Raw genomic sequence first — 24,858 nt, forward strand, 5'->3', positions numbered from 1 at the left:
AAGGGGTCTGAGGTAGAACGTATGACAAAGGTCTCAGTTTTTCACATTTTCAACATACATTGTATGGTGACCTTTTGAACAATATCATGTTTACATTTGATATAGGTTTTGATAATAATCTATGTTCTCTAACGGTATCTATTTTGTCCTACCTTTAATGGGCGAGGATCTTTCTCCATTATACATTTTATATTAACATTGTGTACATATTACTCACGTGTTGAGGATTTTACTACCTGTGAGATCATTTTAAGCGACCACTTTCCTCTAAACGTAGATGTAGTGGTGTACAGTCAGGGCATTAACACGAGAGGTAATGCTTTCCAATTTGTAGACAATATCACTCTGAGTAGGCAAAATGGATAGGCACTTAGATGGGCACATTTGGATTCTGATGAATTTATTAGAAAAGTTGTGTTGAATTGTAAGAATATGTTTCTATCCTGCTGGATGAGAGGTCATCCAATCAGGAAATTATAGAAAACTTCTCTGTCATCTCTAATTACATCAAAGATACACTCCTTGTAAAAGCAAAAAAGAAAGCCACGCAAAAACAAGGGTGGTTTCACACCTATTGTACAAAGGCTTAGTCTAAGCTCAAACATTCCCTACATGCTACAGGGAATAATCAGGAGCATAGATATTACAGAGGCCAGAAGAGAATATAGGAGGGCATTAAAAGAAAGAAAGATGGCACTAAAAGTTGAAGCTTGGCGCGCTTTACATGACACCTAGGTAAACCGTGATTCTTCTGCCTTTTGGAAGGCGGTTAATGCTCCCTTTCTGGCTGAGAATGATAAAGCAACTATAGAGATTTATATCACTTAATCAAAGTGGGTTTCACATTACGCAAAGTTGTTCAATAATCCATTGCAAGATGATCAGGGAACCTTCTGGATTGCGGCTGAATTCGAGCCTTCTTCCACACTTCAAGAATTACCAATACATTTTACCCTTAGTGGGGTTAATATGGCTATAAACTCAAGTATGGGTGGAAAGGCCCCAGGGCCTGGCAGGACCCGGCGGATCTTTTTAAATCCAATTTAGCACTATGGGGACCACTTTTAACGCAGGTTTTTAATGCATGTAATTCACAAGGTTTTTTATCAAATTAGTATGAATCAATAATTGTACCCATTTTTAAAAAAGGGGACAGGGCGAATCCAGGCTGTTACCCGCCAATTTCATTGCTGGATTCTACAGTCAAGTTTATTGGGTGAGTTTATTTAGACAGACTGCAGGTGTGGGTGGAGGAACAGGCAATTATAAGTGACCTACAATATGGTTTTCGCAGGGCCCTGGGCACATTTGCACAGGGCCTTAATTTACATATCTTCCTAGATAAATAATCCAAGGCAAAGAGGGAAGACTATTTTTGACTGTTGTTGATTTAACAGCGGCATTTGACTGTGTCATTCACGAAAAGCTGTGGCTGATTTTAGAGGGGATGGGTGTGGGTGTTTTAAGAATCTCCTTTTTAAGGCAGCTTTATTCAGGGGCAAAGGTTAGGGTCCGCTACGGGATGGGCGGTGATTGCACCTGGCACTTTAGAGTGTTGAGAGTGTAAGGCAAGGCTGTGTCCTTAACACATTACTCTTTACACTGTACATAAATGATCTAGAAACTTTTCTGGTTCAGGAGTGCAGGGATCTGCCAACAGCAGCGACCCGCCCTATCCCTGCACTTCTGTACGCTGACCATGTGGTTCTTAGTACCCGTTCGCCTCTTGGTCTTCAAAGGGTTGTTAATACTTTTACTAATTTTATGTCAAATCTGGGTCCTACCATTAACTGCTCCAAAACATTTGCAATGATCTGCGAGGTAGGATCCAATAACAAGACTAATACCCTTTTCATTAACTTGAAGGCAATAGAGTGTACTAAAACGTTTTCCTATCTAGGCATTTTATTTGATTGGTCAGGAACCTGGACTCAGTCAGTTAAAGCCAGAAGGCTGTTGTTTATTAAGTCATTGACTGCATTATCAAATTTCAGAAGAAAATGGGGTAGACGCTCCCCGGTGGAACCACTGCATATCTATAGGGCAAAATGTGTAGCAATTGCCACCTATAGAGCCGGAATTTGGGGTTATGTCAATGTAACTTCACTACAGATTGAGGAAAATATGTTTCTCAGGTTCCTTTTGGCAGTACCGTAGAGCACTTCAACTTATATCTGTCACTCAGAACTGGGTATGCCATACTTAGAGAACACAATTAGGATTCAGCTAATTCTCCTGTGGCATAGAATTTGGACTGTAGATGAGACTGTTTTTAATCGCCATATACTGAAAGACGCCATGGGGATTGACGGTGTCAAACAAATAAGACGGCTAGAATATGTTAAAATGTTTTTATCCAAATTAGTTAAAGAAACAATGGTCCTTGACTATCAATCAGAAAAAACCTTACGTTAGAAACATTTCTGATTCGGAAAATGCTATTAAATCCGCATGCTTTGATTCAAGCTTTATGAGGGAGATATAAATAATTTCTCAAATGACTCTATACACATTAAATGCAAATGAAAGAATACCCTGTTAGGTCAGCAAAATAAATGATTATAACCACACTCTGGATATTTGTACTACCGAAATTGACATATTTATTTACAATTTTTATAAAACAGTAATGATCATAAACGGCACAAGGACTATTAAGTATAGTCTGTGAGAAGAGAAAAGGGTGCTCAAGTGTTTAGAAGAAGGAAGAAAAGCTTTTATAATAAACAATTCTGATATTTACAAAGAACAAAGCGGGAAACCTTCCGCTGTTTATATAGGCCTGTCCACACGGTTTTGGAGGGGGGAAGGGGTGGGACAATATAGGTACAGGCACATTGGTTGAAATGCGTCGACGTTTCAACCCTTGTGCTCTTGGGGTACTTGGGGCCTCGGCGGCGGGTCTTCCTCAGGACTAGGGACAAGGAAGGGGGAGGGGGACTTGGCCGTAATCCGACTAATGGTCTGGATCGGACACCTAAAGTATAAAGAGGAGGTAGCTGTTAGAATAATCTGTAATGCGGTATTTACAAGAGTGTGGTTCAGTATCTGCTAAAGGGTACATTACCAATGAAGCTGGTCAGGTGGGAACTCAGTCCAAGCTTCCAGGGGATAGGTCACCTGTAGGGTATAGAAGATTTAGGAACATGGTCAGTGCCCATCTCCCAAGGGCAACTGACGTCAAGTATCATGTCTAAAACATGGTTCTAGACTCACCTACTGTCTTGGGGTGTGATGGAATCACTTGACTGTTCAGCCTGTTCTGTTTAAAAATACCTGTGGGGGATGAACAATTGGTCAGACCCCATCCCATTAGGTCAACTAGTATGCATTACAATTGCCTGTTTTGTGTATTCTCTGTAATGAATGTTGTACTTTATAATCTGTGTTTAATGTATTATGTATCACACTAATACTAAATTATTGTACATATTGTTGCACCTGTACATAGCAAAATAACCCTGATTAAGGCTGATGTACCCCATATTGTTTTACAAATGTACCCATGCAAAGCCAACCAATTGTGATTAAATTGATGCGCTCTTAATAGACATTGAAGACCCGTACACGATAGATTGCTCAACACGCAAAATGCGTGCAAACCAATAGATATAACCCCGATCGTCCTAAGGATTAGTCCCTTGTTTACCTCCATGACGGACCAAAAGATTCATGGTCCTTCCTCTATGCCTAACCCGTTCTCATTGGCTAGAATGAGTACATGCGACATGAGCCATAACGCGGAAGTAACAGCCGATTTCGAACGCTGTTCTCCGTCTGTCACAGCAGCTACTCCTCGCGTTTGAAATTGCTCGCGGTCACCAGGCTTCTAAAACAATCCCGCTGAGGTAAGCAGACAATTGAGTTATCGTAGGAGGCTGTACGCCTTGTCAGCCTTCTAACCAGGGATTCCATGTGGGTGAATGCTCGTGAGATCGCTAATTAGCGCTCGAGTCGAGACACTCAATGGGTATGGATTGATGAAGTAATTAACACACTTCTCTATCATTTATCACATACTAGGTGACGTGGACACCGATTGCAATATCCAACCAAAACATAGAGGCAACATTGACTTAATCAACCCCTCACCACCACCGGACTGCCCGTGGGGGCGCCGGTAGGATTGCTCTACCTCACCATCTATATTGGTAAGTTTCCTGCTGCACCGACTAACGTTATTCATACTAGTTGACCTAATGGGATGGGGTCTGACCAATTGTTCATCCCCCACAGGTATTTTTAAACAGAACTGGCTGAACAGTCAAGTGATTCCATCACACCCCAAGACAGTAGGTGAGTCTAGAACCATGTTTTAGACATGATACTTGACGTCAGTTGCCCTTGGGAGATGGGCACTGACCATGTTCCTAAATCTTCTATACCCTACAGGTGACCTATCCCCTGGAAGCTTGGACTGAGTTCCCACCTGACCAGCTTCATTGGTAATGTACCCTTTAGCAGATACTGAACCACACTCCTGTAAATACCGAATTACAGATTATTCTAACAGCTACCTCCTCTTTATACTTTAGGTGTCCGATCCAGACCATTAGTCGGATTACGGCCAAGTCCCCCTCCCCCTTCCTTGTCCCTTGTCCTGAGGAAGACCCGCCGCCGAGGCCCCAAATACCCCAAGAGCACCAGTGTCGAAACGTCAACGCTTTTCAACCAAAGTGCCTGTACCTATATTGTCCCACCCCTTCCCCCCTCCAAAACCGTGTGGACAGGCCTATATAAACAGCGGAAGGTTTCCCGCTTTGTTCTTTGTAAATATCAGAATTGTATATTATAAAAGCTTTTCTTCCTTCTTCTAAACACTTGAGCACCCTTTTCTCTTCTCACAGACTATACTTAATAGTCCTTGCGCCGTTTATGATCATTACTGTTTTATAAAAATTGTAAATAAATATGTAAATTTCGGTAGTACAAATATCCAGAGTGTCGTTATAATCATTTATTTTGCTGACCTAACAGGGTATTCTTTCATGTGCATTTAATGTATATAAAGTCATTTGAGAAATTATTTATATCTCCCTCATAAAGCTTGAATCAAAGCATGCGGATTTAATTGCATTTTCCGAATCAGAAATGTTTCTCACGTAAGGTTTTTTCTGATTGATAGTCAAGGACCATTGTTTCTTTAACTATTTCATACCCAGGTCCTTTGATTCTATGGGTGATACCCCATTGATTTAATGGTTTATCCAAATTAGGCCATTTAGAATACTATAATGACCCTTATACTACTTGCAATGTGTCCAGGAAAGACCTTAAAGCCAGCTGTATGTGCCTACAGGGTGAAACTAGAATTATAACTGAAATTAAAAAATCAACGGTCCAAGTCCATCATCTTACCCTGGCGACCCCAACTATACAACCATACATTTCATTAAATACTGGCGATTATTACAGATTTTTGTTAACACGCTACAGATTGAATATTTTACATAGATCTTTAAGCTTCTCTGAATTAAATGACTGGTCGAGAGTCCTATGTAAATGCCCGTGCGATGATGTTTCCGTACAGTCGACTATACATATACTATTCTTCTGTAAATTTTATTCTATCCCGAGCAGGAGATGGACATTTCTGTGCTAAAAACACTTGGACTGAGACAATGTCGCCCCACATTCTTGGCACTAGAATTCCTAGAAAAAGAAATGATTATTGCCTTTGGTATTGCTTTAAAAAAATGTTTTTTAAATATCGTAAATCTATTATGATGTGATTCTATTATGTACTTAGTCCCTGTTAAAAGTAATTTTGATATGATTGTGTTCTTATAGTTTTTAATGGAGTTTGTACTGTTTGACATATGCACTGTGCTTTTATGGTTAAATTTTATAGTAACTGAATAAAGAGGTTTTGAATAGATAGATAGATAGATAGATAGATAGATAGATAGATAGATAGATAGATAGATAGATAGATAGATAGATAGATAGATAGATAGATAGATAGATAGATAGATAGATAGATAGATAGATAGATAGATAGATAGATAGATAGATAGATAGATAGATAGATAGATAGATAGATAGATAGATAAATATCTCTTTATGGTAAGGGATTCTAAAATTGTATAACCTGCTGAAAGCACATGCCATGTTGTCTCATGCCCCTTTACATCATATCACTCATAGGCGGCTTTGAATTTATTGTTCATGTACTCTGCTGTGAAACTAATACCACTTTAGGTCCACCTCAAAGCTCTTTTCATTACTTTTTGGGTTACTTGTCATTCTGTGGCAATCAAATCTGGCAACGATCATAGAAAGGACAGCATAAACACGGACATTATCAGATGAAATGGATTGAACATAATGCCTGTAATGTATTTCTTGGCCAGACTTCTGAACTCTGACGGTCACCCCACCATTGTACCATACCTGTGTCGTTCTGGATAAGAAGATTTGTAAACCGCTTGTAAGGTTGCTCTCCAAGATGAAGCAGATAGAGTTCAGGAGTCAGTTCTCGCATAGAATGTTGACCATGAATATAGGGAGCAGAAATCTGAACCAGCAGAGGAAGTATAAAGATGAGAAACAGCAACACTCTAAGAATAAAAATATGAAAAGCAGATTAATAACAAGCTGCAAGTCTGCAGTTGTCTTAAATAACTCTGAACAGGTGTCATTGCATTTCATAACAAGTAAAGTATGGTATGGAATACAAAACAAAAGGTGGCTGGGTAAAATATGCGCACTTACAACTAATATAGTAAACTCCAAGTGAGGTGGCTCAAAGGAACAGGGGAAAGCAGCCACCAGCGACCCCAAGGCAATCCTCTGTAGAAACAAAGGATTCAAAGGCAAAAGGTAAGAAGTTCCCGAGCTCAAGAAAACTCCAAAGTGTATTTAGAAAATTAAAGATACTTTCAATAGTCCAAAGAATCAGTTCCTTATTTATATATTTATTTCTCTTTGTCTTTTCTCGTCATACATCAGAGAATTCTTCATGAATGTTCATCAAATTCACATCAACGTAGCCAATGAAAAAAATGCCAACACGTGTTTCGTCATGGGACACAATCTCCCAAATGACTTCCTCAGGGCATATAGATTAGAAGCTTCAATAGGATATGATTCACGAAAATGGACCCCATCTGATGCAGTGTGGAGTACTCTCCTAGAATATCACTCAATTACTACTTATACGAAGAAATTCAATAAAAGGAATGGACACAGTACCTATTTTGTATTTGGAATACTATTGATCTTTGGACTCGAAAATACATATCCTATAGAAGCTTCTAATCTATATGCCCTGAGGAAGTCATTTGGGAGATTGTGTCCCATGACGAAAGACGTGTTGGCATTTTTTTCATTGGCTACGTTGATGTGAATTTGATGAACATTCATGAAGAATTCTCTGATGTATGACGAGAAAAGACAAAGAGAAATAAATATATAAATAAGGAACTGATTCTTTGGACTATTGAAAGTATCTTTACTTTTCTAAATACACTTTGGAGTTTTCTTGTGCTCGGGAACTTCTTACCTTTTGCCTTAAAGTATGGTATGGTTCTATGGTTGCTGCAGATTTGTCAGTACAACCTGCGGATCACACGTTTGAATCCTCCTGGGTTGACAGTTTTATTTCCTACAGGTCGAAAAAGGAAGACAGTGTTGATGACTCAGGACAAAAGCTTTTACTTAAACAGTCCTCCGTTATAAGCTCGTGATATGCTGATTCAAATCAGCCATGCACGGGCGGTTGCTGAAGTGATTTTATATATATATGTTTTTTCAGTAAAAGGCGTCATAAGCGTATGTTTGGATTGTAGTCTGTACATGATAGGTATTTCGGTAAACCAGCCTCAGAGTGTTCCGTTTATCCGCCTCAATAGACCTCCAGGTCACACTGGATACATCAGCTGCTAGCAATTAACTGGTTCAGGCTTGTTTCCAACATAAAGGTAATGAAGGTCAAGAAAAAAATGACATCACATAAGTTTTGCTATAATTTGTTTTCACTTTGAACTAACAAAAATGTGTTTTTTTTCTCCAAACATCTAACAAAAGGCGCCTGTGCGAAAAGATAGTCAAATTCTTGCACTTTTATTCATCAAAGCTTTCACATGAACCCCTTAAACGTGAGGAGAGGCATGCTCATGTTTGAATCATTTGTGTTCTTCTACTGAAACTTGTAGCTAAAGCAATTTAAAAAGAAAGTATAACCACATTTTTAAGATTATTTCTTCCAATCTTGTTTAAAAGGAACATTTTCCCTGGAGAGCATGGTCCCTCACACACTTTTCGGCCATGCATCACTGACGATTTTCAGTTTCACTTAAAGTCCCCTTTTCATTGGTTGCAGTGATAATAGTGTGTGGGGTCTGTAATTCATGCTGGCCACACAACTGCAAATTCTTGCTATTCTTCATCAGTTTTTGGGGGAGCGTAAGAGGAGAGACTCTAAATTGGTGCCCCCGTCCCATAAGCTCTGTTTAACAGTAGTTTACTGTGCTTTGGCATACCGAGTGACAATGAAAGTTACTAACCTACCAGCCTCCAAATGGAAATGAGGTCCAGGGAGTTGGGGCAGAAAGGGTAGGTTTTGTGAATGAATGTAATCTTTGCGAACATTGCAGACGGAAAATGCTGCCATAATCCTTCATGAACATTAGAACAATTGCTTATGGTAATTTGGTAAATGCGCTACTTTAAGATTAAAACAATTGTATAGGGTACATGCACTGCAAACATTACTAGTGCACCTGTTACTGAACATACCCATAGCCGTTAGCGCACATTTGACTTTGAGAATGGAGTTTGAAAGGTTGAAGATGAGTGCTTAGCACTGAGACAACCCGATCACCAACTTCTTCCTTATTTACCTTTGTTTAGGGTCACTCTTGAGGGAATCCAAATAGTTTTCTGCACGGCAGTCAACTGGAAGGTGTAACTGAGCCGCTGAAAATAGGTAGAGAACCATGCATACAAAGTTTGTGGAGAGAACCATCCCAGGCTACTTACTCCCCAGGGAGAGAAAGCATGGAAAGTGTGATTGGTAGATGTTTGAACTGAAAGAATACACTGGACAATAACTAGCAGAGGATAGGTGCCGAACTGCTTGGCACCAAAAATTCAAGCCGGAGCTGCCCTGCCGACTTTGGACTCGTAGAGGCCTGCAACCCGTGCCATCAGTGTAGATATCCAGAATGCAGTGCTGCAGTCTACGTATTTCCTTCAGGATAGAACACAACTTGAGGACCCTGCCGAAGCTCTTCTGAACTGCCTGCTGTGCCTGTGTGGAAGACAAGTCCCCGGTCTGTCTCAAGGAAACCAGAGTTGCCAACCAGAGCCTTGTAGCCCATTCTAGCCCACTCCAGAAAATGACCTCAATGACTGCGATCAAGAACATCTGCTACAGCCCCTGAAACCTCTCATCAAAGAGAGCTGCAGGCTATTGAGAGATGGGCTGCTACACCCACTTGCTGAATTAATTATGTACCCACTTTTCTTATTTTGATTCCCCATTTGACCCTCTGGATTCAGTTGTGCAAGACTCACGTGGATAGCCAGCAATCAGCCGGATCAAGAGACCTTCCTAGTCTCTTTCGCGCTGTGTGCCTTTGGTCTTGACACCGTCCTGGTGTAGAAGTTTTCTGTTTGTCTGTCATAAATGTCAACACAAACTCTGAGATACTGCCAACTTCCTTTGCAGGTACCAAATATATTGTGACTAAAATGTCCATCTGTTTTATGTTTTCGTTGTACTGTTTAGATGTTCCAGATACTCTATAGAACCTCAAATCCTAAATGTTAAAGACTTGCTGCAGAGAAACAATTTGGTTGGAGATGGAGGTCTTCGTCTAATCTATGCAATTATACTAACATCTCCTTACTGCATTGTGCTGGTACTATGTCTTAAGGTGCGTTCTAAGGTTCTCGAATATTAGGATTTCAAATATCGGAAATAAAGGTTACAGTAGGATGCCCTGTGATTGATTATTATATTGCTTTATCACTGCACTTATTGGTAATTGTAATTTGTGTAATATCTACTATTTGATTTAACTGTTTATAATGCTATTGTCATTATCATTCCCAGCAATCATGGCAATTAATCCCTGCTACCAAAACAGTGAGTGTAAAGAGGAGCTGGTAACCGTTCCTCAAGCTATTGTGTCCAAATTCCACTAGTTACACTTCAGGGGGTGGCAAATGTGTGTGGCAACCCCCATGGAATTGGGAAATCAACTTAGAATGCTGCCCAGTAAAACCAGGTCTGGAGAATTATTCCCCATTCCATTGGGTTTACTGGTATTATGTGGATATAGGGCCTCATTATGATGTCAGTCGGAAAGGCTCCGAACGCCATCGGGATTTTCCTAATCTGTGTCGGAGCCCATGTTTACGACTGACACAATAACATTTCCAACTGACTGATTACGATGGAAGGTAACTGTTTGGTAATTTCAAAACGGTTCCGACCGGCATTCGGAGAATCCAAGTCGGTCAGAGCCAAATTGTACAGCTCTACAGACCACATTTCAGACCAATGTATTACATTGTTAGATTCAGACAGCCTTTACGAATAGGTCTGTCTGACACAGAACTGCTTTCGGAAACTGACTTTGGGGGTGCGTAGCAGGCCCCCCTTCACCCGGAGGCCTACGGTTGGTGCCCGTGAGGTTACCCATGGGTATCCACTTTACAACCATGCACAGTGCGGCAGGCACTATGGGCTGGCTGCGACAGGGTGCAATGTTATCCACAACCACCCCTTTTTTCAATGGGAGCCTGTGTTGTCGGTCGAAACACAGGCTCCTTTTGAAGTCAATGAGAGTCTGACCAAACGTTGTTTGGAAACATTGCAATCGGTCGGTTGGACTCTCCAAACCCGAGTTGATCAAAACCATTTCCGACAAGGAGTCGGTCTCTTTGCTTTCTGACCGACATTGCAATGAGGCCCTTAGTTGTAAAGATGCCAGCCACAAATGTGAATTTGGCCAACCTGTTTCTCCACACCTATCTAAGCCATACTAATAAGCGGGGCCAAAGTGGGCATTGCTTTACCATCTACCATTTCCTAATGCTCTTTACAGGGCCTTTGCTGCTTCTAATTTGCAGAAGCCGATATTGAAGCAGATACACAGCAGCCACATCATTGATTATGTGTTGTGGAACCTGGCTAATTATTAATGTATTTCAATGCTGTAGTTTTAAACCCATACTCAAGAGAAAAGCGACTAGAAGCTTGAGCTCTTTAGAGACGAAATCTAGCTAATCTAGCTTTTCTCCGTAATTTAGATAAAGTTAAATGTAGAGACACATTCATTTGTGCAACCCATAAACATCACTGTGTCAAGAAAAAAGGGTTTCTATTTGTGCTGTGCAAAGATTTCAAGGTGTGGCACAGGAGTATAGTCTGACAAATACTATTTTCTTAATGTAGTATGAAAAAATTAATGTCCCATTGGAGTGGATAACAGAAAATCTACAGTAGTTGCGTAAATTATATTTAGGAATTATTTATTTCAGGCAATATTTCTACACAAGATAGGCTGACATACAACTGATTCCAAGTATCCCTACACGGAAAGAACTGAACTTACTGCTGTTGTGAGTAAGGCAAGCATTACTCTCGTCACAGCCAGTTCCTGTCCAACCATCTTTGAATTGGGGAAAACACCTTAGGCACTGGATTACCATTCTTATCCAGCTTCTATTATTGGTGAAACTCACTTGGCTGGCAATTGTTTTCTGAAGACTTTGAGTTGATGGCACATCTGAGCATATGTGTGAAAAAGGAGTGGGGAAAAAAAGAGCTCTATGTATCCCAGAGTCTACTGTAAAAAGTGTGGCTCTTTGAAGCGCGGCTCCTCCACCATGGCGGGAGAGCGTCACCACTCACCCCAAAATTAGAAGAAAAAAAACGATAATTGTAGGAGAGTAGGGTCTGCTATCCTATGGTCACCCCAAATTTTTGCTTTTTGCTTCACTGGTTTATGACTTAATGTGGCTGTGGGCCTGCTAATCAGACCCACAGCCTGCTGTTCTCTCTCTAAATTACTGCCAATGCACTTTAGGTGCATTACGAATTGGAACTGGTTCACCTTATTGGCCCCTGTAACAGTGTACCATAGGTACCCAGGGCATAGGTGTTTCCAAGGCCTACCAGGGGCTGCAGCATGTATTGTGCCACCCCTGGCCTGGCCTCCATATTTGACACAACTGGCTGATCACTCAGCTGGGGTAAGTTGGTGTAATCACCTCTTACTTAGGTATAGTATCCCTATATCTAACCTTAAACTGGACACATATGTTCCTATCAGCCACTCCTATGGAAGGCCTAATCAATCCTGGAGGCAGAGTGCTTGGAAATATGTGAGATGGTGCTCTAGCATGAGCTGAGCCTGTCTGCAGCTGTTGGAAACCACTTCTTAAGCTGTTCCGGGATATTGCCATACCATATACTCTTAAGTGCATTATAATCCTCGCGGTTAAATGCTATCTTTGCTTTGGCTTTATCAAAACATGTCGAGTAAGGTGTCATACGAATTGGAATACTATCCCCTCGACAGTTCTGTCGACGGGGATAGCATTCCACCATTCTAGAGGGACACGACATGTGTGTAGCCTTAACCCCGGTTAAAGTTAACCAGAGCCTCAGCATCACAAAATGGATGCTGTCACCACAGACACGAGTCTGGCCTCCTGCTGCTGACCGAAACTCGGCAGATGGTGGCCTGGACAAAGGGTTTCCTGCCTTGGGAGGTGCGAGCACCACCCCAGACAGGGTTTTGTGTATTGGGTAGGACAGGGCTGAATAGAATCAGACATGCCCGGGGCACACAAGGTGTCCCCGTGCATAGGCCAGCCCAAACCGGTCCTGGGACTTTCCAGACCCAGGCCTGGCGAGGAGCTGGACAAAGGAAAGGGGGTGTAACCGCCCCCCTTCCTGGTTCCTCCCAGAGGAGGGACCTAGTAGGTGATCCACCCCTCAGATTGGGAATAAGAGTGGGAGCAGTGCCATTGCACAGCAGATCATCCTGAATCAACTTGAAATACAGAAGAAGACTGGACTTCGACATTCTGCTGCTCAGAACTGAAGAGAATCTCCCTTGTGGCCTAGGAGTAGCCACCCTGTGAATACAGGCACCAACCAGCAACTCGACGTCTGCTTTGCCGCCGCCTCCCGCCGGAGCCCGAGCCCAGAGCCCAACAAGACCCAGACTCCCAGACCTCTCAGAGCCCGATCCACAGTCCCTGCAAAAAAGGGACCCGTGGAGGCACCGAGTGACGTGGGACCGGACATCTTGGAAGACACTCGAAAAGCTGACTGCGCAGCATCTGAGGCATCCTCGACGTTGTGCTTTTGGGTCTGAGAACCCCCACCACCGAGCAGCCCTTGCACCGAAGATCAGCCCCCCAGCATTTCCACGATCTGCGTGAGGCCCTTTTGCATTGTGCCACTCGATGCGCCATCCCGGCCACTAGCCACGTGGTCAGTGGCCATCTTGGCGATGAAACCGACAAACTACACTGCGGGTCTGGTTGCTCCAGACTTGCCCAAGCTCCTGTGAAAAGGAGCACTCGCTCTGACCTTGCTGGTCCGAGTGTTAAGCATCTTTCGATTCCTGCGTGGCTTGCATTAGCCAAGGCCTGTTTGCTCCGATCAGGTCGCCTACACCGCCAACAGCGAGAAGCCTGCGTGGGACAGCTCGTGACCGACTCCTGGACGTCCTCGACCCCCGGTGTCCACGTGGCTGCAGAGAGAAGCTACCCGACAACGCCTGTTTGCACCCGACATCGCCTGGTTCCAACCTGGTTCCACGGTAGTCATTGGCTAGTGACTTTGAACATTGTCCCCTCTGCTTTCAGGTCTTCACATCTTCAGATCCACCCTTGGATCCACCGGAACTCTTCACATCGAGTCGCCTGCAGCATCTTCAGCTCCAAGCACCATCGACCAGCGTGACGAAACCCGACACTACTTTGACCCTGTGCACCCGCTTCCTGTGGGTGAGGTAACTCAGCTCCGCCGGTGTTCCTACACTGGTACACATCTCAAGGGCCTGTGTCTTAAGTTTCAGCGTTCTAGGTCACTCGGAAGGTTCCTAACTATCTAACTTTGTACTTTTTACGCACCATAGACTTTACATTTGAAAGTGCGTGCACTTTGAACACTGCACCCGAGTCCCGCGGGCCATTCCCGACTTAGTCACTGCTAGTCTCGAATAGCTCCAACGATTCCCAAGGCCCTAGGCCTGTTCCCTTTCTAATTGGTATCTCTTATACCACTTTCTTATTATATGGTTTAGGTGGCCCCTAGGGCTCATCCATATTGTGCAACTTTTGTGTATTTTAAACTGTCTTGTGATTTAACGCTTGTGCTTCTGTGCTCATAAAGAGTCCAGGGGATTTTGTAGTTAATAAATCTAAATATATATTTTCAATATATATCTGTGTGGTGTCCCTTTCATTAGGTATTCAAGGGAGGTTGTGTATGGTAATACAGCTGGCTTCACATGCCTTTCAGAGTTTAGCCTAAGACTGCTTTGTCCACGTTACCACTAGGATAACTGGTCTACAAGGTTGAATTACAACCAATCATCATAAGGGTTGCTGGGCATGGTACAAAGTGATCACTAGAATTAGTGAGCATTATATACCAGGCCAACTTCTCACATTGGTGAGCAGCGGATTGGGATCTGAGCTTGCTGTTGTTTTACCATTACAATCTTTGAGATTATCATTTGAAAGATCATACAGGTACCTGCTAGGTACATATAAAACAAGACTAGTATACTTAAGTTCTACTGAACGTAGTTGTTGTAGAGCAAAGGGAGTAGCACACCCTGACTACAACTACTAGATAGGTTTAGTAGGTAAACACCAGTGTAGGTAGATTGCAACACATCCACCCACACTAGAGCAATGTCTGGAGCAGAGGGTTCCACTGGGAACATCCCTGTTGAGAGTGACCCTCCAAGGGCACCATCCAAATTTGCTATTTTGTCCTTTAAGGAATTAAGACAGCTTTGTGTCTTAAGGGGTCTGAGGACAGGGCCTTCCCCTACCACAGACCACCTTAGAGAGATCTTGGATCAGTCTGAGACTCTAAAGACCTCTAAGGCAGACCCCACAGGGAATGCTGAAGGAGGCCATCCTTCAGAGGATGACACTGTAGACACCCCTGTCCCTATCATCCTGGTAGATGAGGAAGCCCCCATCACTGGAGCTCCTCAGGTAGATGAGGAGTAAGAGGAAGAGGAAGAAGAGACAGAAGGGGGGAGCAGTGAGTCAGATGATGACAGAAATAGTCAGGTGCTGGTCAGTAGACGGAACCAGGCTAACTTAAGCCTATTTGGGACTGAATCTGGTAACAACCCATTCAGACCCCCAGGTGGACTTAACCAGAAGCCTAGGAGGAGAAGGACTCACTCAGGTGACTCTAACAACTCCCATGCTTCTAGAGGTTCTCATGGTCACTCCAGAAGGGAGATGACTAGCCCTCAGAGAAGGGAACATGAGGCCAAAATGAGAGAGGCTGAATTGAGGATCCAGAGACAAGAGTTAGAGGTTGCCCTGGCCCAAGAGAAACTTGCTAGAGCAAGACAGCCTAGAGAGAGTGGGGTAATAGAACCCACTGGTGGCAACAATATCCACAAGGATAAAGACAGGTCTTTTGATAACAGAAACCTGAGTAAGATTGTGCCCCCCTACAAAGCTGGGGATGATATCCATAAATGGATAACTGCAATGGAGAGAGCCTGCAGAGTACAGCAGATCCCTCAGGAGCAGTGGGCAGCAATCTTGTGGCTCTCCTTTGAAGGTAGAGGCCGAGACAGACTCCTCACAGTTAGTGATGGGCATTCTAGAAACTACCTGGTCCTGAAGAGTGCTCTGATTGATGGGTTAGGCTTAACCACTGAACAGTACAGGTTAATGTTCGGAGATACCCAGAAGACACAGACTCAGGACTGGTCTGAATTTGTTGAGTGTGCCACTAAGGCTCTGGAGGGATGGCTGCTGGGAAGCAAGGTTACAGACTATGAAGGATTGTATAATTTGCTGATGAGAGAACAAATGTTAAATAATTGTCAGAACCAGCAGTTGCATCAACATTTGGTTGACTCAGATTTGACCTCTCCCCAAGAATTGGGAAAGAGGGCAGATAAATGGGTAAGAACCAGAGTTAATCAAAAGAACCAGAACCAGAACCAGGGTGGTGACCAGAAGAAAACAGACCAGAAGGGTGGGGAGCAGAAAGCTAAAGACCAGAAGTCTTCAACAGGGCCCCAAAATGATACAGAGGGTGGGTCCCAAACTTCCAAGAAGAAGAAGAAAGAAGGTCAGAAGAAACCCTGGTGTAAAACTTGTAAAAACACCTCTCACTGGACAAGTGAGTGTAAAAAGGGTGGAGCCACCAGCACTGCAGCCCCTAAGGCAACTGCACCCACTAGTACAGCTAGCAGTGCTGGTCCACAAACCAAGAGGGTAGTGGGTATCACCTTGGGAACTGAAGGAGATTCTGACCTAGTCAGAACCCTTACACAGGCTGTTCTGATTTGTGAAGGGGACATAGACTTGACCCCTGACATAAGTCCCAGTAACCTGGGCAAATACAGACAGACGCCTTTGATTAATAACAAAGTGGCTCAAGCTTACAGGGACACATGTGCCAGTGTCACCATGGTGACACCTAACTTTGTGGACCCTGGACAGTACATGCCAGGTGATAATTACCTGGTGACCAATGCCAGCAATGTCACTACTACACATAGTATGGCACTTGTTAACTTTTCCTGGGGAGGGGTAACTGGCCTAAAAAGAGTTGTGGTTAGTGCTGATCTCCCAGTTGAATGTTTGTTGGGCAATGACCTGGAGAACTCTCTATGGTCAGAAGTTGAGTACAGGACTCATGCAGAGATGTTAGGGATATCATCACATGTCCTTGCTGTGACCAGGTCACAGGCCAAAAAGTGCCTCTCTGAACCTCAGGTCTTGGATCCTGGAACAATGGACCAAGCACCTTCCAAGAAGAAGAACAGGAGGGTTAAGGCTGTGCCTTCCCAACTGCCTGCAAGTGAGGATCAAGCTTCACAGGAAGATGTTCTTGAGACCCCTGAAGGAACTGTCTCTGAAGAACTTGAACCTGATCAGGTTGAGTTTCTGGAGACAGGGGGGCCTTCTAGGGCAGACTTGGGGCAGGCTCAGTTAACCTGTCCTTCTCTTGAACCCCTCAGACAGCAGGCTGCTGCTGAGGCTGCTGGAAATGCTCAAGGTGCCCATAAAGTTTATTGGGATGAAGGACTCCTTTACACAGAGGGTAGAGACCCCAAGCCTGGTGCGACCAGGAGGTTGGTTATACCTCTGCAATTTAGGGGTTTCCTTCTCACCTTAGCCCATGATATTCCTCTAGCAGGACACTTAGGCCAGAATAAGACCTGGGACAGACTTGTCCCTCACTTTCACTGGCCTCACATGTCTGAAGACACCAAGGAGTTTTGTCGCTCCTGTGAAACCTGCCAAGCCAGTGGTAAAGCAGGTGGAACAACAAAGGCCCCCCTAATACCACTACCTGTGGTGGGGGTTCCCTTTGAAAGAGTGGGGATTGATATTGTAGGTCCAATGGATCCCCCTACAGCATCTGGGCACAGATTCATACTGGTGGTAGTGGGTCATGCCACCAGGTACCCAGAGGCAATTCCACTTAGGACCACAACAGCTCCTGTTGTGGCCAGGGCCTTACTTGGAGTTTTCTTCAGAGTGGGGTTTCCTAAGGAGGTAATATCTGATAGAGGTGCCAACTTCATGTCAGGATATTTGACAGCTATGTGGAAGGAATGTGGTGTCAACTACAAGTTCACCACTCCTTATCATCCACAATGTAATGGGCTTGTTGAGAGATTTAACAAGACCCTAAAGGGCATGATTAAAGGATTACCTGAAAAGCTCAGGTGAAGATGGGACATCCTACTGCCCTGCCTTTTGTTTGCTTACAGAGAGGTCCCTCAAAAGGGGGTTGGCTTCAGCCCCTTTGAATTGTTGTTTGGGCACCCTGTAAGAGGACCCCTGTGTCTGGTGAAGGAATGATGGGAGTTACCTCTCAAAAAGCCTAAGCAAGACATAGTGGACTATGTACTTGGTCTCCGCTCCAGGATGGCAGAGTACATGGAAAAGGCATCCAAAAACCTTGAGGCTAGCCAAGAATTACAGAAAGCTTGGCATGACCAAAAGGCTGTCCTTGTTGAGTTTCAGTCTGGACAGAAGGTATGGGTGTTGGAGCCAGTGGCCCCAGCAGCACTCCAAGACAAATGGTCTGGGCCCCATACAATTCTGGAGAAGAAGGGAGAGGTTACCTACTTGGTGGACCTAGGAACTCCAAGGAGCCCCCACAGGGTGCTCCATGTCAACAGATTGAAGGCATATGTCAACAGGGAAGACATGGGCTTGCTCATGGCTACAGATGAGGGACAGGAGGAAGAGAGTGACCCTCTCCCAGACCTGCTCACTCAGAACCCTGAGGATGGCTCAGTTGATGGTGTGGCCTTAGGTGGCAGCCTCACTGAACATCAGCAACATGACTGCAGACAAGTTCTACAGGCATACAGGCATATGTTCTCATTGACACCCAGTCAGACTAACTGGTGTACCCATGTGGTGGACACTGGTGACAGTCTTTCTGTAAAGAGCAAGATTTACAGGCAACCTGACCACGTCAGGGACTGTATAAGGACTGAGGTGCAAACGATGCTGGAATTAGGTGTCATTGAGCCTTCAGAGAGCCCCTGGGCTAGCCCAGTGGTTCTGGTCCCCAAACCTCACACCAAAGATGGCAAGAGAGAGATGAGGTTCTGTGTGGATTACAGAGGACTCAATGCTGTCACCAGGACAGATGCACACCCTATTCCAAGGGCAGATGAGCTCATTGACAAGTTGGCTTCTGCCAAATATTTGAGCACATTTGACTTGACAGCTGGCTACTGGCAAATCAGGTTAGCTGAGGAGTCTAAAGCCAAGACAGCATTTTCTACCCCTAGTGGGCATTATCAATTTGTGGTAATGCCCTTTGGTTTGAAAAATGCACCTGCCACCTTCCAAAGGTTGGTGAATCAAGTCCTCACTGGGTTGGATGACTTTTGTGCAGCTTATCTGGATGATATTGCTGTCTTTAGCTCCACCTGGGAGGATCACCTGGTCCACCTGAAGGAAGTGCTTGAGGCTCTGCAAAAGGCAGGCCTCACTATCAAGGCAACAAAGTGCCAGATAGGGCAGAGCAAGGTTGTATACCTGGGCCACCTTGTAGGTGGCGGCCAAGTTCAACCACTGGAGAGTAAGATCCAGACCATAAAGGACTGGTCCCCTCCAACTACCCAGACTCAGGTCAGAGCTTTCTTGGGCCTGACTGGGTACTACAGGAAGTTTGTTAAGAACTATGGGTCCATTGTGACTCCTCCTAATGATCTGACATCTAAGAAGATGCCCAAAAAGGTTCAGTGGACAGAAAACTGTCAAAAGTCATTTGATGACCTGAAGAAGGCCATGTGCTCTGCACCTATCCTGAAGAGTCCTAACTACTCAAGAGAGTTCATTGTCCAAACAGATGCTTCTGAGTTGGGAGTGGGAGCAGTGCTTTCACAGCTTAATGTAGATGGCCAGGACCAGCCCATTGCTTTTATTAGCAGAAGGCTGACCCCCAGAGAGAAACGTTGGTCAGCTATTGAGAGGGAGGCCTTTGCTGTGGTGTGGGCCCTGAAGAAGTTGAGACCATACTTATTTGGCACTCACTTCAAGATTCCTACCGACCATAAGCCCCTCTTATGGCTTAATCAGATGAAGGGTGAAAACCCCAAACTACTCAGGTGGTCCATTTCCCTACAGGGGATGGACTTTACAGTGGAGCACCGCCCAGGGACTGACCATGGCAACGTAGATGGTCTCTCCAGGTACTTCCACTTAGAACATGAAGACACAACTGGTCAAGGTTAGTCTAATGTCCCTGCATTTGGGGGGGTTGTGTAGGAGAGTGGGGTCTGCTATCCTATGGTCACCCCAAATTTTTGCTTTTTGCTTCACTGGTTTATGACTTAATGTGGCTGTGGGCCTGCTAATCAGACCCACAGCCTGCTGTTCTCTCTCTAAATTACTGCCAATGCACTTTAGGTGCATTACGAATTGGAACTGGTTCACCTTATTGGCCCCTGTAACAGTGTACCCTAGGTACCCAGGGCATAGGTGTTTCCAAGGCCTACCAGGGGCTGCAGCATGTATTGTGCCACCCCTGGCCTGGCCTCCATATTTGACACAACTGGCTGATCACTCAGCTGGGGTAAGTTGGTGTAATCACCTCTTACTTAGGTATAGTATCCCTATATCTAACCTTAAACTGGACACATATGTTCCTATTAGCCACTCCTATGGAAGGCCTCATCAATCCTGGAGGCAGAGTGCTTGGAAATATGTGAGATGGTGCTCTAGCATTAGCTGAGCCTGTCTGCAGCTGTCGGGAACCACTCCCTAAGCTGTTCCGGGATATTGCCATACCATATACTCTTAAGTGCATTATAATCCTCGCGGTTAAATGCTATCTTTGGTTTGGCTTTATCAAAACATGTCGAGTAAGGTGTCATACGAATTGGAATACTATCCCCTCGACAGTTTTGTCGACGGGGATAGCATTCCACCCTTCTAGAGGGACACGACATGTGTGTAGCCTTAACCCTGGCTAAAGTTAACCAGAGCCTCAGCATCACAAAATGGATGCTGCCACCACAGACACGAGTCTGGCCTCCTGCTGCTGACCGAAACTCGGCAGATGGTGGCCTGGACAAAGGGTTTCCTGCCTTGGGAGGTGCGAGCACCACCCCAGACAGGGTTTTGTGTATTGGGTAGGACAGGGCTGAATAGAATCAGACATGCCCGGGGCACACAAGGTGTCCCCGTGCATAGGCCAGTCCAAACCGGTCCTGGGACTTTCCAGACCCAGGCCTGGCGAGGAGCTGGACAAAGGAAAGGGGGTGTAACCGCCCCCCTTCCTGGTTCCTCCCAGAGGAGGGACCTAGTAGGTGATCCACCCCTCAGATTGGGAATAAGAGTGGGAGCAGTGCCATTGCACAGCAGATCATCCTGAATCAACTTGAAATACAGAAGAAGACTGGACTACGACGTTCTGCTGCTCAGAAGACTGAAGAGAATCTCCCTTGTGGCCTAGGAGTGGCCACCCTGTGAATACAGGCACCAACCAGCAACTCGACGTCTGCTTTGCCGCCGCCTCCTGCCGGAGCCCGAGCCCAGAGCCCAACAAGACCCAGACTCCCAGACCTCTCAGAGCCCGATCCACAGTCCCTGCAAAGAAGGGACCCGTGGAGGCACCGAGTGACGTGGGACCGGACATCTTGGAAGACACTCAAAAAGCTGACTGCGCAGCATCTGAGGCATCCTCGACATTGTGCTTTGGGGACTGAGAACCCCGACCACCGAGCAGCCCTTGCACCGAAGATCAGCCCCCCAGCATCTCCACGATCTGCGTGGGGCCCTTTTGCATTGTGCCACTCGACGCGCCATCCCGGCCACTAGCCACGTGGTCAGCGGCCATCTTGGCGACGAAACCGACAAACTACACTGCTGGTCTGGTGGCTCCAGACTTGCCCAAGCTCCTGTGAAAAGGAGCACTCGCTCTGACCTTGCTGGTCCGAGTGTTAAGCATCTTTTGATTCCTGCGTGGCTTGCATTAGCCAAGGCCTGTTTGCTCCGATCAGGTCGCCGACACCGCCAACAGCGAGAAGCCTGCGTGGGACAGCTCGTGACCGAATCCTGGACGTCCTCGACCTCCGGTGTCCACGTGGCTGCAGAGAGAAGCTACCCAACAACGCCTGTTTGCACCCGACATCGCCTGGTTCCAACCTGGTTCCACGGTAGTCACTGGCTAGTGACTTTGAACATTGTCCCCTCTGCTTTCAGGTCTTCACATCTTCAGATCCACCCTTGGATCCACCGGAACTCTTCACATCGAGCCGCCTGCAGCATCTTCAGCTCCAAGCACCATCGACCAGCGTGACGAAACCCGACACTACTTCGACCCTGTGCACCCGCTTCCTGTGGGTGAGGTAACTCAGCTCCACCGGTGTTCCTACACTGGTACATATCTCAAGGGCCTGTGTCTTAAGTTTCAGTGTTCTAGGTCACTCGGAAGGTTCCTAACTATCTAACTTTGTACTTTTTACGCACCTTAGACTTTACATTGGAAAGTGCGTGCACTTTGAACACTGCACCCGAGTCCCGCGGGCCTTTCCCGACTTAGTCACTGCTAGTCTTGAATAGCTCCAGCGATTCCCAAGGCCCTAGGCCTGTTCCCTTTCTAATTGGTATCTCTTATACCACTTTCTTAGTATATGGTTTAGGTGGCCCCTAGGGCTCATCCATATTGTGCAACTTTTGTGTATTTTAAACTGTCTTGTGATTTAACGCTTGTGCTTCTGTGCTCATAAAGAGTCCTGGGGATTTTGTAGTTAATAAATCTAAATATATATTTTCAATATATATCTGTGTGGTGTCCCTTTCATTTGGTATTCAAGGGGGGTTGTGTATGGTAATACAGCTGGCTTCACATGCCTTTCAGAGTTTAGCCTAAGACTGCTTTGTCCACGTTACCACTAGGATAACTGGTCTACAAGGTTGAATTACAACCAATCATCATAAGGGTTGCTTGGCATGGTACAAAGTGATCACTAGAATTAGTGAGCATTATATACCAGGCCAACTTCTCACAATAATAAAATGTGTTTATTATTATTTATTTTTCTTCCATTGAATGAGGCATGGGGGTGGGGCCATCACAGGGCAAGGAAGGAGGGAGAGAGATGAGCACTGTGATTCAGCGCGCATGGCGGTTCGGCCAGCTGTTTCAGGCCGGCCAAAGTGTCATGCTCAGTGAAGCTCTCTCCAACCCCAGCAGCATTGCGGGGTTGTAGACTGCAGTTACCCAGTCTCCCGGGAGCGAAAATCGAAGGCGCACAGGCCAATCCTGAAGCTACTCTTATGCATGAGAGCATCATTAGGATTGGCAGAAGGGGAGACTGGGATCCTGTGCTGAAGCGAGGAAGAAACAAAAGAGCAGTGTTTCGACGAGGATATTCGTCAGATAAGTTCTTTTTTAAAACTTTTTATTTTACTGTCGTTCGTCACCCCTTCCCCGCCCCATCTCTCTGACGGCACACCAGCCGCTACAGGACACTTTCCTTGTTCACCATAACGCCCACTCTCCTACAAATATATTTTTTTATGTAGGTCAGCAGATGTCTGGAAAGTCACATCCCTATTACAACTATGATAATGGTGTTGTACTTTACCTCTACATTCCTGCCACCACCTCCCTTGAACTATGTCATCACATCTCTTCCACAACTATCCAGGAGTCAAGCAATCTTAATGAGGCCCTTTACGTCACAGATCTAGAACTCGGAGCGCTGGCTGATAGGGCTTCTGTGGAGAAGTGTGGCTCACTGGTTAGAGGAGGCAGACCTGGAAGCAGAGGTCAGCCCGGGACCAGGGTTCAATTCCCGGCTTGGCGGGGTCTTGAGTCCTAAAATGTCCATGGACTCGACAATTCTCGCTCCGGTGCCTACTCGATTCACGGGTTCACACTCTGCGACTCTGGGCAATAGCTTGCTTAATCTCCACAATGGGCCCTCGCGGCGGGATGCCTGGTTTTCACCTTGCGGATACCCTGCCGGGGTTATCTCACAGGGGAATACCAGGACGGGTTCCCTAAGCAAGGCTTAGAAACCGCTCGGTGATTTGCGCTATATAAATTCATTTACATTTACATTCTGTACAGCGGTGGGTTTCACACACTGACCTGATATCCAACCTTAGTGGGCAGATAAGATGGCTCCTAGCATATTATAGCTACATACATCTATGCATTAGATCTTTACTTTCAATATTTTGTGAATTTACTAGTAGAATTCAGAGCCAAGAAATTTGTGTACAGAAAAAAAGAAAGGGGGAGTGACAAAATACAAATAAAATACTATAATTCAGTTAATCTAACAAATAAGTCGACGTATTTGACAGTAACATATTAAAATCACTGCCCCATGGCAATTTTATGGGTTGAAGCCGCTTATGTGCTTCCGCAGGGTAGAGGGGCACAAATTAACCACCAAAATATGTTTAATTCTCTTCTGGCATTTGCAAACATCTGGACAGGGATTACAAAACGGAGCCCAGAGATTTGGCATATGAAAAATGATCCTACGAATCACCAGCTCAGTTAAAAAAGTCATTTGAAAAAACAAAATATTTGGCTGCTTTTTAACTTGCGAGCGGACCTATTGGTTTTGAAAGTGTTTTAGGGCGGGGGACACATAGGCGGGCAAGGTGGCACATACAGTGGCTGCAGGAGTAGGGAAGGGCAGCACAGTGTGAGGAGGGTGAGGGCACACAGGTGCAGCACAGAACTCTGTGTACATATAGGAGAGCAGGAACACAACACAAAGCTGCAGGGTTTATAGCTATGCTGAAGCGGTAAAGCTCAGAAGTAAACACAAGCAGTGAAGACAATGCAGGAGCACTCACAGAGCGAGAAGGGGCAGAAGGGGAAATGGAGGTGCTTCCAGGGCACATATAGAGACAAAGGGGTGGCCACAAGGAGAGTATCGAGGGGAGCTTGGGGCACACAGAAGAGTTACAGGGGCGGGCAAAGGCATTGCCAGAGGCACACCGAGGGCACAGAGAGTAGCTGTAGCGGGCAAATAGAGGGGCTGCTGGGGCGAACTAGGCTGCAGAGAGGGGTGGGGCACAATGACAAATGACAAGGCACCCAGAGGGCAGTACTGGTATTGATGCCACATACATGGGCTGAAGAGGCTTAGAGGCACAATGGTTGTGAAGAGT

The 24,858-nt window shown here is 45.2% G+C and overlaps 1 protein-coding gene across 2 annotated transcripts in view; it reads right to left on the reverse strand.

Annotated features, from left to right (window-relative positions):
* Nucleotides 1-24,858, reverse strand: part of LOC147702338 (ATP-binding cassette sub-family A member 9-like) — a 1,822,583-nt gene that overhangs the window by 1,082,300 nt on the left and 715,425 nt on the right. For both annotated transcript variants that reach the window (XM_086930970.1, XM_086930969.1), the window contains exon 19: nucleotides 6,394-6,560. In XM_086930970.1, coding sequence (XP_086787096.1) covers nucleotides 6,394-6,560 — 167 coding nt within the window. The remainder of the gene's footprint in view (nucleotides 1-6,393; nucleotides 6,561-24,858) is intronic.

The sequence above is a fragment of the Lissotriton vulgaris genome, chromosome 7 (assembly GCF_964263255.1).
Source record: "Lissotriton vulgaris chromosome 7, aLisVul1.2, whole genome shotgun sequence".
Classification (NCBI taxonomy): Eukaryota; Metazoa; Chordata; class Amphibia; order Caudata; family Salamandridae; genus Lissotriton; species Lissotriton vulgaris.